This window comes from Eleutherodactylus coqui, chromosome 2 (genome assembly GCF_035609145.1).
Source record: "Eleutherodactylus coqui strain aEleCoq1 chromosome 2, aEleCoq1.hap1, whole genome shotgun sequence".
Taxonomy (NCBI): Eukaryota; Metazoa; Chordata; class Amphibia; order Anura; family Eleutherodactylidae; genus Eleutherodactylus; species Eleutherodactylus coqui.
Window position 1 is genome coordinate 26,309,313 of NC_089838.1, and position 17,098 is coordinate 26,326,410.

The following is a 17,098-nucleotide window of genomic DNA, read 5'->3' on the forward strand; positions in this document are numbered from 1 at the left end:
CAGCAACTATCCTGCCCAGTAGGGTCTCTCCATGCAGATGTCAGACAGGGCGCTGCACAACCTCTTTAATTTGAGCACTCAGATCATGGAGAGAACAAAAAGTAAAAGTTTCATCTCAACTTTCTATTGTGTTTTCAATTCTTCATCAATTGTATTAGCGCTTGCTGTCAGTGAACAGAAGCCTGAATACTGTAGTATTCACAGTGGAGCGTTTGCTACATGTATCTAGCCTACGGAATTCTATGTGAACTAAACAGACAGAACTCCAAATTGATACTTTTTACCTGCACTGATACATTGTAACTAGCAGGACAGGAAAGAGATTTGTGCCGCTGAGAGAATTGCGTGATGCGATTGTAACGAACTCTCAGCTGTGAGAAGCAATTTTCAGCAATCGGTTTTTCAGCGTCTGTTGTGCTTATAGGTCACTAGTTCTTCGTAAATTTTCATGAAGTCCAAAAACCAGTATGTACAGCGGGTGTTTGGTTGCTTATATGGCATTGTAGGCCTCTTTTTCTTCCTTGTAGAGGATGTGCAGGAAGCAGGCACTCAGCATCACTCCCGCCAGCTGACAACAGAGGAAAATAGAACAGTCCATCAACAGTGAGAAGTCCCATCTGACCGAGTGAGCAAATTACCTTATTAGCAAATCTGGAGGCTTGGAAACGCAACTCAAAATGCAGTTCTACAACACCTTCAACTCATTTTCACCGAGGGCCACATCGGGCTTATGGTGACCTTCAAAGGGCCGATTGTAAGACAGTATAGTAAGGGCTCGTTCACACCAGCGTATTTTTGTACATAATATACAGTGAATAGAAGCCAATGATGTCACTGAGTTTATTCACATGATGGATATTTTCACACAGCATGACCTATTTGGTTGCGTACTGCGCACCCCGATAGGCCATTGGAGTGAATGGGCCGCGCAAATATGTGGTGAATGCGCAGGAAACCGATGTATTCGCTGCATATTTCAGTGGGCCCATCTGCGTTCCTTTTTGCGTGCCCAAATATGCCGGCATAAGCGATTTTTGATTGCGCAAATACGCAGTGTACTTGTGCGACCGAAAAAGGACTACGCTCGTGTGACCCCTATAGTGGGCCCAGTAGTAACAGGGTACCCCACAGTGGGCCCAGTAGTAATAGCGACCCGCACAGTGGGCCCAGTAGTAATAGCACCCCCCACAGTGGGCCCAGTAGTAACAGGGTACCCCACAGTGGGCCCAGTAGTAATAGCACCCCCCACAGTGGGCCCAGTAGTAATAGCACCCCCCACAGTGGGCCCAGTAGTAAAAGCGACCCCCACAGTGGGCTCAGTAGTAATAGCCACCCCTACAGTGGGCCCAGTAGTAATAGCGACCCGCACAGTGGGCCCAGTAGTAATAGCAACCCTCACAGTGGGCCCTGTAGTATAGCGACCCGCACAGTGGGCCCAGTAGTAATAGCGACCCCCACAGTAATATTAACCCCCTCAGAAATAATAACCCCACAGCAATATTATCCCCCTCAGCAATAATATTATCCCTGCCAGTAATATTAACCCCCCCAGCAGCAGCAATATTAACCCACCCCCACCCAGCAGAAGCCTCCATTAACCCCCTTCCCACCCAGCAGCAGCCACCATTAACCCCCCCCCCCCAGCAGCAGCGACCGTTAACCCCCCCCAGCAGCAGCCACCATAACCCCCCCCAGCAGCAGCCACCATAACCCCCCCCCCCAGCAGCAGCCACCATAAACCCCCCCCCCTCCCAGCAGCAGCCACCATAACCCCCCCCCCCTCCCAGCAGCAGCCACCATAACCCCCCCCCCCCCTTCCAGCAGCAGCCACCACCATTAACCCTCCCGGCAGCAGCCACCATTAACACCCCCCACCCAAGCAGCCAACATTAACGTCCCCCCTCAGTAATAATAGTTCCCCCCCAACCCATATACTTACCTCCTCCCTACTGTCAGCGCCGCTCCCCCTCTGCTCGCGCTGATCCCCGAGTGCACACTGACGTCAGAGTGTGCACCGGGATCAGCGGTAACAGCGCGATTACCGGTGGGGAGCTGAGGCACCCCAGCTGGTAATCGTTAGAGTGGTGAGCGACTGTCGGCACACCGTGGGCCACAGGAAATGAGGCAGCGGGCCTTGTGTTTGACGCATGTGATGTAGTGTAATAGTAATATTCACATGGATGAATGCAATTTTGGTCAGTGACAAACTGACCGATTTCCCTGTGAGGACCCCTTCACACTAATGTACTTGTATATGCAAAATGTGCAATACACAGAGAATAGACCCCATTGATTTCAATGGGTTTATTCTCACTTCACTTTTTTGTGTGTGCATTCCACATGCGTGGAAAAGACAGCATGCTCTACTTTGAGTGCATTTGCGCACAGAAGGACCCCGATAGCGGTCTATGAGAGGTGGGTAAAGGTGCACTTAATATGCGCACAAATGCACTGTATGCTGTGCCATTCCGTGGAAATACAACACATCTGGACCTCAGTAGGCTAAAAAGTTGTATAAATTGCTACATGGAAGTGTTCTATGCGCAAAAAAACTGTCCTGTGTGCGCAAAAAAGTACAGTAAAATGTGCTTCTGCACAAATCTGCCTCTTTCATAGTGCAAATGTGTTGTGCTGAGGCTTGCGGTTAGGCGCATGCGCTTGAGTTAAGGGGCCCTGAATGTGGGATTTACATCAATATTTGTTCAGTTTTTGTTAAGGCTTCTTCACATGAGTGTATGCGCAAAATGGGACGAAACTGAAAGGGAGGAGACACAAATTAGATATTAGACGGTGAGGGTGATCAATGAGTGGAACAGGTTGCCACAGGAGGTGGTGAGTTCTACTTTTTTTTCATTCACGCAAAATATTTGCGCAAACCCGCTCCTGTCAATGTGTTCTATTCTCAGGCGTCTGAACAAGCCATTAACGTACGAGTATCGTCAGAATGTTATCCTTGTTCATGCCCATTCAAATCAGTAGGTGTGGAACAAAAACACGCAGCGTACATACACGCCATGCGAGTGCATTCCATTTTTTGTAACGTACCAATTGAGTTGAATGGGCGATTCTGGCCCGTAGTTCTACTTTTACTCTGAATGTGATTGGTGGGAGTCGTTCTTCCTCTATCCACATGGAATAGCTTGCTGATCATGAGGGCCTAACCATCCTAAGATCCCAAGATCTCAGCCCCAGCATGTCCTCACATGTGGACAACAGAGGTCGCACAAGCGTGCCCCCACTCCATTCACTTCAGGGGGACTGCCGAAGACAGCAGCAGCGTCTCCAGTGCTTCCATTGAGTTGAATGGAGCAGCTGTCCCCATATCAGGACATCCTGGGGCTGAAATCTCAGGATCAGTCGGACCCCCGCAGACTAGCAGGTAATGGCCTATCTACATGAGACTTTCCAACATGAGGCGTAAACTACAGATGGTCCCCTACTTGCGAACAGGTTCCGTTCCAGGACTCTGTTCGCAAGTACATTTGTTCGTATGTCCGAACAAATGGTTGTATGGAGCGGGATCGCGGGTGGATCCCGCTCCATACAACGTCGGGTGCCGGCTGTTCTTACAGCGGGCACCCAGCGGCAGCAGTTCGGACGGTATTTAAAGTGTTAGCAGTTCTGACGAGCGGCGCGGCACGTCGGAACTGCTGCCGCCGGGTGCCCGCTCTAAGAAACAGCCGGCACCCGACGTTCAGGGGGCCCGTACAGCGTCCCGTGATAGGATCGCGGGACGCTGTGTGGTTGCTAGGCAGCCGGGGGCCTTGCAGAGTGCCCATCAAGCGCACGGCTTGATAGGCAGCAGCACTAGGGCCTTTCAGAAAGCTCCCGGCTGCTTAGCAACTGACCGGACAGGCTTAACCCTTGCCGATCCACTGTCTGACGTCTTCAGACATTCTGATTGAAGGCTGTACAGCGCCGATGTCGGAAGACGTCCGGCAGGGTATTCTTACTGTATATTACTAGCTGCTCTGGTGTCAGGGGCCTCTCCGGCATGTCCTATACTGCAGTACTGGCTCTAGCCAGCAGATGGCACTATTGTATAATGGCAGAAAGAGAAAGCCCCCTAGGAACTCGAACGTTCGCAAGTAGGGGACTATCTGTATGCAGATGTCTGACGGGGCGGATGTCAAATCTTCAGGATGTCAATTCCCAATACAGAATTTAACCATTTCAAATAAGGGAGGGAAATCCGTGGCTAATGTGCACGAAAATCCATGGCTAATGTGCCTGTACAGTAATACAAGTGGATTTTGTAGATTCATTGTGGGTTTTCCACTGCGGACAATGCGACACAAGTATTCCCATCTCATATCGTAATGGCACATCACTAGGATATGTTATCACATATGCACACCTCTCCAACCTCAACCGTTCTTGAGAACGAAGGGGCTGCAGCTGTGATTCCTACTTGCAGCGCAACTGCGATCATACCAAACTCCCTTAGACTGTACTGAAGTAAAGTAACGTTCAGGCTGTAGTATTACAATTTGTCCACCAGATGGCGATATTGTCATTAAATTCTTTAAAATATCAATTTATGAAAAATTTCAATTCTACTCAACAACTGATGAATTGTTATCACTTGTGATTTAGAATCAATTGAGAAGCAGCGAGATCAAGGGGCAATTTAATATAATTTGATTGAAGATGTAAAATGAATTGTTTTAGGAAAGGTCAAGTTGTAACACGAAGAGGAGTCTGGGTGTCACAATAGAAAAATTACCTAATATTTTCATGGCATGAGAGCGTATCACGTGTCAGCGCTCCGCAGAGATAGAAACACCTCCGCCCTCGACAAGAGAGTCATCCGGTGGATACAATATTCAGGGTGAGCTCGGTCCCAAGTAATGTAAGGCCAACCTTGTGATATTTTCTCACACAGCGGTATGGATACAGATTGGTGTGATCAAGGAAAAATATCCAGCAACTCATTGATGAAAGGGGTCAGAGGAGGATGTCAAGAATCATTTTGACAAACAGGTGGTGCAAAGTAAAGCTGAATACACCACTGGTGCTCCAACTAACATGTCCAAATGCAGAACTCATCATTCTTTAGTATGGATTAGCTATAACAGCAGATGACCAAAGAAGGTCCAAAGTGCTATTAGATGGGCGTCTGTAATATTTTATATATATAGTAGAGGGTGTGGTGAAAAAGACGGATCCAGCGCTATATCTCAATATTGGTGTGCCATGTTGAAAGAACAATAGTGTACTTGACTAGGAAGGCATGAATGCGCTACACAATAGTATTGCGCACGGGTCCCTGGAACATGGATTGCAATTTTTGCATTGTGGCCTAAGAGATAGAGACGAAAACCCAATCGCAAACTTGAGGAGTAGCATGTGAAAAGCAGAAATCTTCTTCCTGCGTCCCTATGCCCTGTGAGACCACGCTATGACTGAAGTAAGGAAAGTGTACTGGAAGTGCCCACCTTTTGCTACGGTAGGGGCCAGGGGCGTAACTATAGAGGGTGCAGGGGATGTGGTTGCACCCGGGCTCAGGAGCCTTAGGGGGCCCATAAGGCCTCTCTTCTCCATATAGGGAGCCCAGTACTATGAATAAAGCATTATAGTTGGGGGCCCTGTTACAGGTTTTGCATTGGGGCCCAGAAGCTTCAAGTTATGCCTCTGTGCAGCATGGTTTAGGTATGGGTACGGGTACAGATACAGATAGAGGGGGGGCCCCGGATCTCGTGTTGCATCAGGGCCCCTGAGCCTTTAGTTACGCCCCTGGTAGGGGCAGATCATCCAGGAAGTCCTCCAGCATCGCATGTAGGAGATTCAGGTACTGATCCGCGTTGGGAGTCCCAGGAATAAACACAGATCCGACGAGGTGATTGTGCCAAATTCAAACCCACATTTTCATACTAAATATTGCGCTGTCTTCTGATTGGTTGGTGCTCTTACTAATATTTTGCATTGCATCTTCACTGAATTGGTGTTTCGCCGGTCACTAACGCAGCCCCGCAATGATGTTGTCAGTCCTGGACTGCACTGTCCATCAGCTCCATACATGTACCGTAGCAGAAGGAGGTCCCTTCAAGCACACTTTCCTTACTCCAGTCATAGCACTAGTCCCACGGGATGCTTAAGGCCTCATGTCCACGGGACAAATTGAATTGCCCAATCCCTGTGGGTCACCCGCGTGGATGATCTGCAGTTCAATATGCCCATAGACATTAATTGGGCATCTGCAGGTAATTAAATACCTGTGGATGTCATTTTTTCACGGCGTGTGAATCGCTCGTACGGGATTTTTTGCGGTTTCCTGCATGGACGGCTCCTATTGAAGTCAATGGAAGCCGGCTGTGCCGCGGATCCGCAAGAAAGCAGGAGATTAAAAAAAAAAAGAAAGCACGGCACATGCGGGCGGCACGTCGCCCGGCGTACCGAGCGCATCCACCGTACAGAAGAAAGAAGACCCGTTCGTGATGGAGAAGACCTGCACAGCAGCTGGACAGGTGAGTAAAAGGTCTTTTTAAACCTCATGGCTGCTGGCACAGGTGGAAACTGCTGCGGGATTCCACACTTGGAAACCGTGTGTGCCCGTGGACATGAGGCCAAAGTTGATTTCTGCTTCTCACCTGCTACTCCTAAACTTTGCAATTTGGTTTAACTTTCTATCTCTTACCGGGGCCACATCATAAAACTGAAATCCATGTTCCGTGGCCCCCAGGGGCCCGTGCACCATACAATCCTGTAGGGCATCCATGTCTTCCTATTCAAGTACATTATTGTAATTTCACTATAGGCCACTATACTGAGATACAGCGCTGCATCCGGCTGACCACAACTTGTATTATATGAAATCAGCAGAGAATTTGGGACCTATTGAGATGAAAGCCTGCAGTACAGAGCAGGAGAATTAGCTGTTATACGAATATCATCCAATCGGCTGCCATACAAATTATTTTCCCAAGCATGACCTACCTGAAAGCAGGCGATGCCTATAGAAACGGCTCCAATGAGCAACAGGTGCTTCTGTATAAACTCCTCCAGTATATCAATGCATCCCCCCTGTGAAGAGAGGCAGCGATAATCACAGTTACAGTAGGTCACATGGTCTTATATCGCATGGAACGCTATTTAAGGAAACCTGTCATCAGGTTCATGCTGCCTCAGCCATGGGCGCCAAGAACCCAGTATATATATATATATCTTGCCCTGAAATGTTGCACTGCTTCAGCATAAACGGTCACAGGGATGACACTTTGCCGGCTTCTTCCCGCTTCCATCGTCTATAGTGACCGCTGTCCCCCTATACACAAACAGGGAGAGAGCTGTCACTTTAGGTGGCCCGTAGAGATGAGCGAACCTACTCGTTTCGAGTAATTACTCGATCGAGTACCGCTATTTTCGAGTACTTCAGTGCTCGGGTGAAAAGATTCGGGGGGCGGGGGTAGGCGTGGCGGCGCGGGGGGTAGCAGAGGGGAACAGGGGGGAGCCCTCTCTCTCTCCCTCTCCCCCCCACTCCCCGCTGCAAACCCCCACTCACCCACGGCACTCCCCGAATCTTTTCGCCCGAGTACGGAAGTACTCGAAAATCGCGGTACTCGGGCGGAAAAGGGGCGTGGACGAGTAGGTTCGCTCATTTCTAGTGGTCCGCGTATGGTGAGGCCAGCACGATGCTGCCCCCAGTCCTCTGAGATCCAGACCACACATTACTACCAAAAGCAAAAACATCTAGAAATAGCGGCCATGCAAGGGGTCCTTCCCATTGATCACTATCCGCCTTCCCCGTTTAATCTAGATCTTCAGACCCTAGCAAGTTCTTCCTGTCTGGGCTTTGAGCGGTGGGGTGTGATAAAGTCATCACACAGCAGGATGTTGGGCTGGATGCAAGTGACAGGAGCCTCATCTAAGCTCCCATTCAAGCATCTGAATTTTGGGGAGCCGCAATTCCCCCAGCCGCCCATCTTCAGCCCTGACCAGGTCTTACTACATCTTACCAGCAATTAAGCATGTCCAATGAAATAAGGGTGAAGAAGCCCCAGGTCAGCTCTTACCTCTACCTTATATATATTTGAGGGGTGGTCCCGCTCTCCACAGGTTAACGTCATAGTTTTGCAGCAGCTATCGGGCACCTTTCTATGCCCGCTGTACTCGCTTGTATTGATGTATAGGCTGTAGCTCCAGTCTTCATAACTTGTGCTGCCACAACACCTAAACTTCAGGATACAGAAAAGAAGGCCAATCATTCGAAAGACCATTACTGTTCAACTAGCAGTAATACTTGTCGGGGGAGCACACACTTTTGGGGGGGCACATACATTTTGGGAGGCACATACGTTTCATGGGACACATTCATTTGGCTCAGTATCCCAAAAAGTGAGTCAATACCAGAGTTATAGCAGGGATGCAGGTATGGGGGTACAAAAGTAACAGTCACACCCAGACTGAGGGGGCCCAGAGGTCCTGGTATTATGGAGGCTTACATCCTGCTGTAGGTGATCTATGGCATAGGTGATGTCTGTCATCCCCGGTTGTCCATAGGTATGCACGATGGTTTCGTTGAGACTTTCTTTAAGTTCTTCACTTATCTAGTCAAAGCAAAAACATAAGTGTAGTCATTATTTTTGTCAAAGACTCAATAGACCCCATTCAAGACTTGTCTGCCGTAAGTGGGTGCTGCCAAGAGCTAAATCCCTGTGCATATGTCTATTAGGCATATGAATGTCATAGAGCGGGGCCCCCATTCCCAATTCTCTCTATGACCTAGAATGGAGAGCCATTCAGTTAGAGGGAGGTCATCTGCAGGATCCCCATTCGTATGAACCGCCTGTAGTACCACATTTCCCCTGTAGGAGAAATGTGTGGCTGGCTGCGGCTGCCTGAGGCAAAATCAGCTAATTGCTGGGGTTGCCAAGGTCAGAACTGGGTGATCAGCTGTTTTCTCTGGGCTCCGCATTCTTGGAGGGGTTGTACATCTTGGCACAACCCCTTTACAAAGGTTTTACATTGCTGATGGTTGTGTGCTGTGATCTCCCTCCACAGAATCAGTAAGGGGTAAAGCAAGCGTTATCTCCCAACATATCCCCCATTTGTAGGATACCTTTAATCTCCAACCGTTGATCCATCCAGGAATGTTCATTAAAAATACCTAAAAATGCCCATGTTGGGGCAAAATTGCATATACAACTCGTCTTTGAGCTTTTTGTGGGACAATTCTAAAAAAAATATGGGCCGTTTAGCTGGTATTGGTGAAGGGTTGTATGGAATATACACAATCTACAGTTTGCGTCTGTCTCCTTCGGCTAGTGGCACACTACCATAATTGTGAGTTGCGCCCAAGAGACTTGGGTGCTACTCGCATCGGACACCAGTCTATGTGCTGTCTCATATGTACAGACACAGCACATTCAGAAGCACTCTTTATTTTAAAAAATAGCGCCCCTAGAAGGAGTTGTAATTTTTTTGCAGCACTCGGCATTCAGTTCCATCTCAGGCAGATATGAAAATGATTACAGCTCTGATGTGATTAGATGGACGGTCTTGTCACCTGAGGCCCTAAAAGTGGTTCCACCCATGGCCTATAAAAGGTTCTCAGAGGCTACTTACATAGTGAGGGCTCCTTCACATGGGCGCTGCGATTTTCGGCCGTCCGCGTTGTGGCCAAAAATACCATGAACAAGAAGCAGCCGTTCCTCCCATTTTAACACCCATTATATATGCCGCAGCCTGGAATACCATTGGGCTGGGGGAGAGAGTTTAGCTCTGCTAAACTCCCTCCCCCTCAGAGTTGGTGTGCTAATCTCCTGCCCCATCCCCTCCTTTTGCCGTCAGACGTCAAGGGGCAGAGAGGGGGAGGAAATTTAGTAGAGCTGCCCGCTCACCAGATTTATCACCAATAGAACATGTATGGGACAATCTGGGACGCCAACTTCAACAGACTACGAGTCTGCTTGATTTAGAGACTGAGTTACAGCAAATGTAGACTGATATGCCATAGGATACCATATGGAACCTGTATGCCTCCATGCCCGCTCGTATCACATCTTGTATCCAAGCTAGAGGCGGTACAACAGGGTACTAGAGCCTCCATGCCCCCTGTATCACATCTTGTATCCAAGCTAGAGGCGGTACAACAGGGTACTGGAGCCTCCATGCCCCCTGTATCACATCTTGTATCCAAGGTACAGGCGGTACAACAGGGTACTAGAGCCTCCATGCCCCCTGTATCACATCTTGTATCCAAGCTAGAGGCGGTACAACAGGGTACTAGAGCCTCCATGCCTGCCCGTATCACATCTTGTATCCAAGCTAGAGGCGGTACAACAGGGTACTGGAGCCTCCATGCCCCCTGTATCACATCTTGTATCCAAGCTACAGGCAGTACAACAGGGTACCAGAGGTTCCATATCTGTCCATATTCCATGTTATATACAAGCTAGGGATGGTACAACAGGGTACTGGAGCCTCCATGCCCGCCTGTATCACATCTCGTATCCAAGCTAAAGGGGGTACAACAGGGTACTAGAGCCTCCATGCCCGCCTGTATCACATCTTGTATCCAAGTTAGAGGCAGTACAACAGGGTACTAGAGCCTCCATGCCCTTCTGTATCACATATTGTATCCAAGCTAGAGGTGACCCAAAAGGGTACTAGAGCCTCCATGCCCACCTATATCACATCTTGTATCCAAGCTGGAGATGGCTCAACAGGGTACTAGAGCCTCCATGCCTGCCCGTATCACATCTTGTATCCAAGCTAGAGGCGGTACAACAGGGTACTAGAGCCTCCATGCCCGCCAGTATCACATCTTGTATCCAAGCTAGAGGGGGTACAACAGGGTACTAGAGCCTCCATGCCCGCCCAAAGATAGGACAGGACTTATCTTCTTGCTACTTTTTCCAAACTCCTGTACTATAAGAAGAGGTAAAAGAAGCCGTTCATGTGCAGTTACGCTCCGTACCGGCAAGGTTAGTTGTGCATACGGCTGTATGAAACCGCCCTTAATCCAAGGACAGCACACGGCCCCTTTATAGCCTATGAGGCTGTGCAAATGGATGTTTTCATCATCCTACGTGAAAACACGCATTGCATGTCCTATTCCTGTCCGCACCAGAAAATAAAGATAGGACATACCAATGCATGATAAATCGGACAGCGCATGGACAGATATCCGTGTGCTGTCCGATGCGAGTTGTAACTGAGCCCCTCAGGCGCAGCCCATATGGGAAATGTGTGGGAGGCCTAGGTGATACATTTTTAAATAGACTTTCTCCGTGACTTCCTCACTGTTTGCAAGATCACTGCTTGCTGTCATTCAATTAGAAGCTCCATTCTTTACAGTCTGTCCTGGTCATGGCATCATTGCATCATCTCTCCTACATGGTGAACAATTTTTTTGAGTACCTTGTCGCTATCCCTGTAAATCAAAAAGTTACATGTACGCCCCAAAAATAGTACCAATAAAAACTCTATCTTGCTCTGCAAAAACCAAGCCCCACACGGCCCCATTTGTAGAAAAATTAAGAAGCTATGGATGCCAGAATGTGGCGGCAAAAAGCAATTTTTTTAAATAAAGGGTTTTTTACTGATGTCAATGGGGTTTCCTACAATATGCGCTTTTTCATGAAAATGCGAGCGGAAAAAAAGCGCAACATGCTCTATCTTTGTACACATTTGCGCACCAAAGACCCCATAGGATTCTGTGCTGGAAGTGCAAATGTGTACCCAATACCTGCATAACTACACGTTACACCGTGCAATTTCACAGGAAATTGAACACATCTGGTACTAATTAGGTTGCACAGCCAATTAAATCACTGCGTGGGCGTATCTGGCGCCAATGTGAACGGTCCCCGACAGCACAAAATGTACAGTCAAATGCACTAAAACGGTCGTGAAAAATCCTTCACTGCGTAAAATGATTTTTAGGCATACGATCGTGTGACTGAGCCCTAAATGGCGCCCGAAACATAACTCAGGGCTTCTTCACGTGAGCGTGTTTGCGCTCGTTTCTGCACGCACTAAATACAGGGAATACAACCCATTGGGTTAATTCCCAAAAATGTTTTTGCACGCATTTCATGCACGTGCAAAAACATATGACCTGCTCAACTTTCCTGCAAGTGAATGTGTCATAGAAGGTTTGAAAACACAAAAGGGAAAAGGACACAGCTGGCCCTTAATAGGCGTAAGGTCGCCTGCACATGAGCGGGTCGGATACTGCAAGAGAATCCACCCCTGTGCCCGGCTGGTGAACGCCGCATACCTGTCAGTGCAGACGGCCATCTGTACTGCGGGTGTTCCAGCCGGCGAGCCATCGGACATGCGTAGTACTGAATCTCCCGCACTGTCGCTAGGCAATGACGCAGATCCCGCGACCCTTTTGCAACGCTGTCCATGCGTAGACCGCGCTAAAATAGAGCATGCTGCAATTTTTCCCCTGCGAGCGGAAAAATCACAATTGATTTCCACTCGTGGGCAGGAAAAAGCACTTTTGCATAGCATGTAAATGGCAGGTATTTGCGGCGGAATCCAGATACGGACGCCGGCCCCGGATTCCGCAATGCAAATCTGGCTGTGTGCAGGCAGCCTAAAAAAAGGCATTAAAGGTGTGTCACACACGCATGTGAACTGGCATTGCGAGCGCAAAAATTACACGCGGTATCAGACTGATTATAGTCCTCTCCAAACTTCGTTCACACACAAATACGCTGCACTGCGGCGAGCAGATTTGCGCATATGCTTGTGTGAAGCTGCCTTTATCTTGCAAAAAACAAGCCCTCCTACGCTGATGGAGAAGTAGGAACGTTACGGCTCTTACAAGGCCGGGAAGAGAAAATGATAATGCCAAGATGAAGTCTTTGGTGTGGAAGGGGTTAAGGAGTCGCAGCAACTTGATATTGTCTCACCCATTACTTGTTCTATCATTCCCAATTTTACACATTCGCAGGTGAAATCAGGTCACTTATAAGTTGTCGGAACCGATTACTGATGAAGTCTCATCTATTCTCACTTTCACGCAAGTCTTGCATGACTGTGACAGAGAATGTTCTTGGGCCTGACTCACTCTTGCTGGTGTGAATGCACTCTGAAGGGGAGGAAATAAACCTGTTATTTGTACAGCACCAACGTATTCCGCAGCACTTTCAGGTAATTTGTTTGTTACCCCCCCCCCCCCCCAGCAAGCTGGGTACTCATTTTACCAAGCTCGGAAGGATGAGTTGACCTGGAGCCAGGGATTGAACCCCCAACCTTCAGGTCGTGAGTGAGAGCTTAGGACTGCATACTAACACTCTGCACTACAGTTTCCGTAACTCTTGTGTTACGGAAACAGTGTAGCGCGCTGTGCTACTCTTTCCCTTACTCCCTTTGACTTCAATGGGAGTTATGGAATATGCGTAACGCTGCTGTCTTGGCCATTTCCGTATCACGTAGTGAGGAGGTTGAGACACAGCCGAGGGTTTCCCATCTCAGCCATGAAATGCTGGGCTGGGGATATCTTTTTAAGTCTTGTTTGCAGACGGCTGTCCTCTGCTACACCTCAATGGTCCGTAATGGTGAAGTCCTGTTATTTGGTCAGAAGATCTTATAGTCCTCCTGTTTTGATTGCACAATATAAAATAAGTAACTTCATATAAGATAGTACTTACAGTTTCATAGTACATGTAGGAAAGGACACCTGCTGCAAGTTCTGCTGTATAAACTGAGATTAGAATAGCCAAATACTGCAAGAGAAGGAAAACATTTGTAAAGTTACATATGACGTCCACTTAGTATTCCTTACTTGTGTCAATTATCTTGATCTACTATGTGGAATATTAAACATAACAGATTAAGTTGGCTTTCCGTTGCACCTGTACGACACAGACACTGTCACAATGCTTAGATCAGGCATACATGTTTTGCACAACAGAGGGCACCAGAAGCCTATTCTAGATGGATGGGGAAGGAGTTTCAGCCTGACAGGCAAAGATGACACTTTATGTAGTAAGAGAGTCAAGAAGTACAGTTGTTGGGAGAATGTTTTGTGTGTTTGAGTAATCTCACCACCAAAGATTGACTGCAGTATTCATAGGCTACTATTAAGAAGGAGAAGCCAACCACTTACCAGCCTAGTCACACAGAGATAGAGACAGCCTTGAAACAGAGCAGCAACTCAAGCTGGCCTTACACCAGAGCTTTAATCAGCAATAAAAGACAGCATGAGTCTAACAGAGTAAGGTCACCTGGTGTAAGAAGTGACTGACATTAAGATTATTGTCATATATTCAAGTGGATTTGTCAGAGACTTTGTCATATTTTAAATGGCAGTATACAGAGACTGTGAAATTCTGTCTGCAATACTATGCATTGTAATGCATGTTGCACTGCCATACTTGGTGCTGCCTAATCTACAGTAAAGGCACCAATGATTATAACCACTGCTTAAGTGATATGGTCACCCATCTAATTTTATTACACATCTAATAGATGGTGCTGTGTTGCTGTAATGCAACTCCATGTGTAAGGACCAGTTAAAACACTGCTACTATTTTATAAATGTGCATTAGAATTAATGCTGAATAGCTTACACTATTATTTTGGGGTTAGCAGAAACAAGGAATGGCCCTATACCAGAGGTTTCAACAGTGATAACAATGTGAGTCTAACAGAGCAAGGGCACCTGATGTAAGAAGTAACTGACACTCAGATTTTTGTCATACACCCAAGTGGATTTACCAGAGATTTCATCATATTCTAAGTTGCAGCAGACTGTTAAATTCTATCTGCAATATTCTGCATTACAATGCATGTTGCACTGCCACACTTGCTGCTTCCTTAGCTACAGTAAAGACACAGATGACAGCAACCAGTGACATTTTTACCCATGCTACTTTCTAGCAGGTGGTGTTATGTTACTTTAATGCACCGCCAAGGGGTAGGCACCAGTTAAAACACTGCTTCTTTCCATAGATCTGCATTATATTTCATGCTGGATAGTTTAGAAAGCTGTCAGTTTGCTCTGAATGGGGTCTTAGGCCTCATGTCCACGGGCAAAATAGGATTTTAAATCGGCAGCGGATCACCTGCATGCGGATCCGCATCCCATAGGGATGCATTGACCACCCGCGGGTAGATAAATACCCGCGGATGGTCAATAAAAGGGAATAAAAAAAAAAATGGAGCATGAAAAAAAATGGACATGCTCCATTTTCGTGCAGGTCTCCCGAGCCTATGGAAGCCGTCTAGATCCGCGGGAGAAATAAAATAAGAATAACTTACCCGCAGCGGACCGGGCAGGTCTTCTCTTCTTCACGGCCGGATCTTCTTTCTTCGGCCCGGCGAATGTGCCCGGCGCATGCGCGCGGCACGCAGCCGGCATGCCGAGCACATCCGCCGGCCGAAGAAAGAAGATCCGGCGGTGAAGAAGAGAAGATCTGCCCGGTCCGCTGTGGGTAAGTTAATTCTTATTTTAAGCGCTCATGTCCGCGCGGCAGGAAGGACTCGCTACGGATTCTCCATGTAGAATCCGTAGCGGGTCTAATTTTCCCCATGGACATGAGGCCTTAAACTGTTAACTTGGGGTTGCCAACTCAAGAGAAAGACTGGCCTTATACCACAGGTGTCAACGATGAAAAAAAGTCAGTCTAACAGAGCAAGGGAACCAGGTGTAAGAAGTGACTGAGATTACTGTTGATTAGCTAAGCCAGAGACTTTACTAGAAACTATTGCTATATCCTTACATTGCGGTATACAAAGACTGTTAAACTCCATTTGTATCATATATATAGGGCCAGTCTTTCTTTTGAGTTGTACATATATACAAAATTATACAGTTTATTGCAACTGTTGGAGTACTTCTTTAAATTTAGATTTAGTAATAAGGCTACCGGGATCTGAGTTCTCTCATGTGTCCAAATTAATTAAAGATGATCATCAGAGAAAAAAAAAAAACAAGAGATATCAACTGTGTGAAGTCACCATCTCTTTCTAACGAGCCCAGCCCATTGAGCTTTATATCATGCAAAGCAGGTGTCTAGTTAAGGTTACACCTAGATGCTGTAAAAGGTAACAAATTCTACAAAAGTCTAACACTTACGAATGGATAAATTATGTGATGATTACATCACTTTCACTGATAGGAGTGAAAGAATGTGGATACAATGCCTAAACATGGTCTTTAGTAGGTCATGACTCCTTGGATAAGGGGACATTTTTCTACGCAGGTGGTGGGGTGGTTTGCCATTGCCTTCTACAATCATTTTTTTACTTCTCAGCAAGCTGAGTCACTCATTTTACCAACCTCGGAAGGATGGGTCAGCCTTGAGCCGGCTACCTGAACCATGCAGGGATTGAATCTGCAAACTTCAGGTCATGAGTGAGAGCTTAGGACTGCATTTCTGCTGCCTTAACACTCTGTGCCACAGAAGGCTCATAGATATGGTCTTTAGGGAATGTTACTACCAAGAATAGCTCAGGCAGGTCTGTGCGGCTTTAAAAGTTTCAGGCTTAAAGTTGTATTAACCCATGAATGACAAGTGTAACACAAAAATCATCTTAACTAGAGATGAGCGAGCAAACTCGCTAAGGGCAATTATTCGATCGAGCATTGTCCTTAGCGAGTACCTGCCCGCTCGGAAGAAAAGGTTCGGCTGCTGGCGGTGGGGGAGCGGCGGGGGAGAGCGGGGAGATCTCTCTCTCCCTCTCTCCCCCCGGTCCCCCTGCTCACCACCGCAACTCACCTCTCACCCGCGCCAGCAGCCGAATTGTTTCTTCCGAGTAGGCAAGTACTCGCTAAGGACAATGCTCGATCGAGTAATTGTCCTTAGCGAGTATTCTCGCTCATCTCTAATCTTAGCTCTTTGCAATCCAATTTTTGCTTCAGGGTTTTCCTAGGTGGCTTGCTCTTTCTGCTGTTATACAATGGCGCCATCTGCTGGCTATAGCCAGTACTGTGCTATGTGACATGCTGAAGAGACCCCAACAACAGAGCGGCCAGCAATCTACAGTAAAATTAACCTGCCGGACGTCTTTCAACATCGGAGCTGTACAGCCTTCAATCAGAATGTCTTTAGACGTCAGACAATGGATTGGAAAGGGTTAATACTTTCATACAACCACTGCCTCATTGAAATTGTCGCTTGCTCTTCATTACATACTG

At 47.4% G+C, this 17,098-nt stretch overlaps 1 protein-coding gene across 2 annotated transcripts in view; it reads right to left on the reverse strand.

Moving 5' to 3' along the window:
* Positions 1–209: 209 nt before the first annotated feature.
* Positions 210–17,098, reverse strand: part of LOC136610341 (tetraspanin-11-like) — a 131,052-nt gene continuing 114,163 nt past the window's right edge. For both annotated transcript variants that reach the window (XM_066589572.1, XM_066589573.1), the window contains exons 4-8: positions 13,608–13,682; positions 8,442–8,546; positions 8,013–8,174; positions 6,937–7,023; positions 210–568 (exon numbers count right to left, since the gene is read on the reverse strand). In XM_066589572.1, coding sequence (XP_066445669.1) covers positions 491–568; positions 6,937–7,023; positions 8,013–8,174; positions 8,442–8,546; positions 13,608–13,682 — 507 coding nt within the window. In that variant the 3' untranslated portion in view covers positions 210–490. The remainder of the gene's footprint in view (positions 569–6,936; positions 7,024–8,012; positions 8,175–8,441; positions 8,547–13,607; positions 13,683–17,098) is intronic.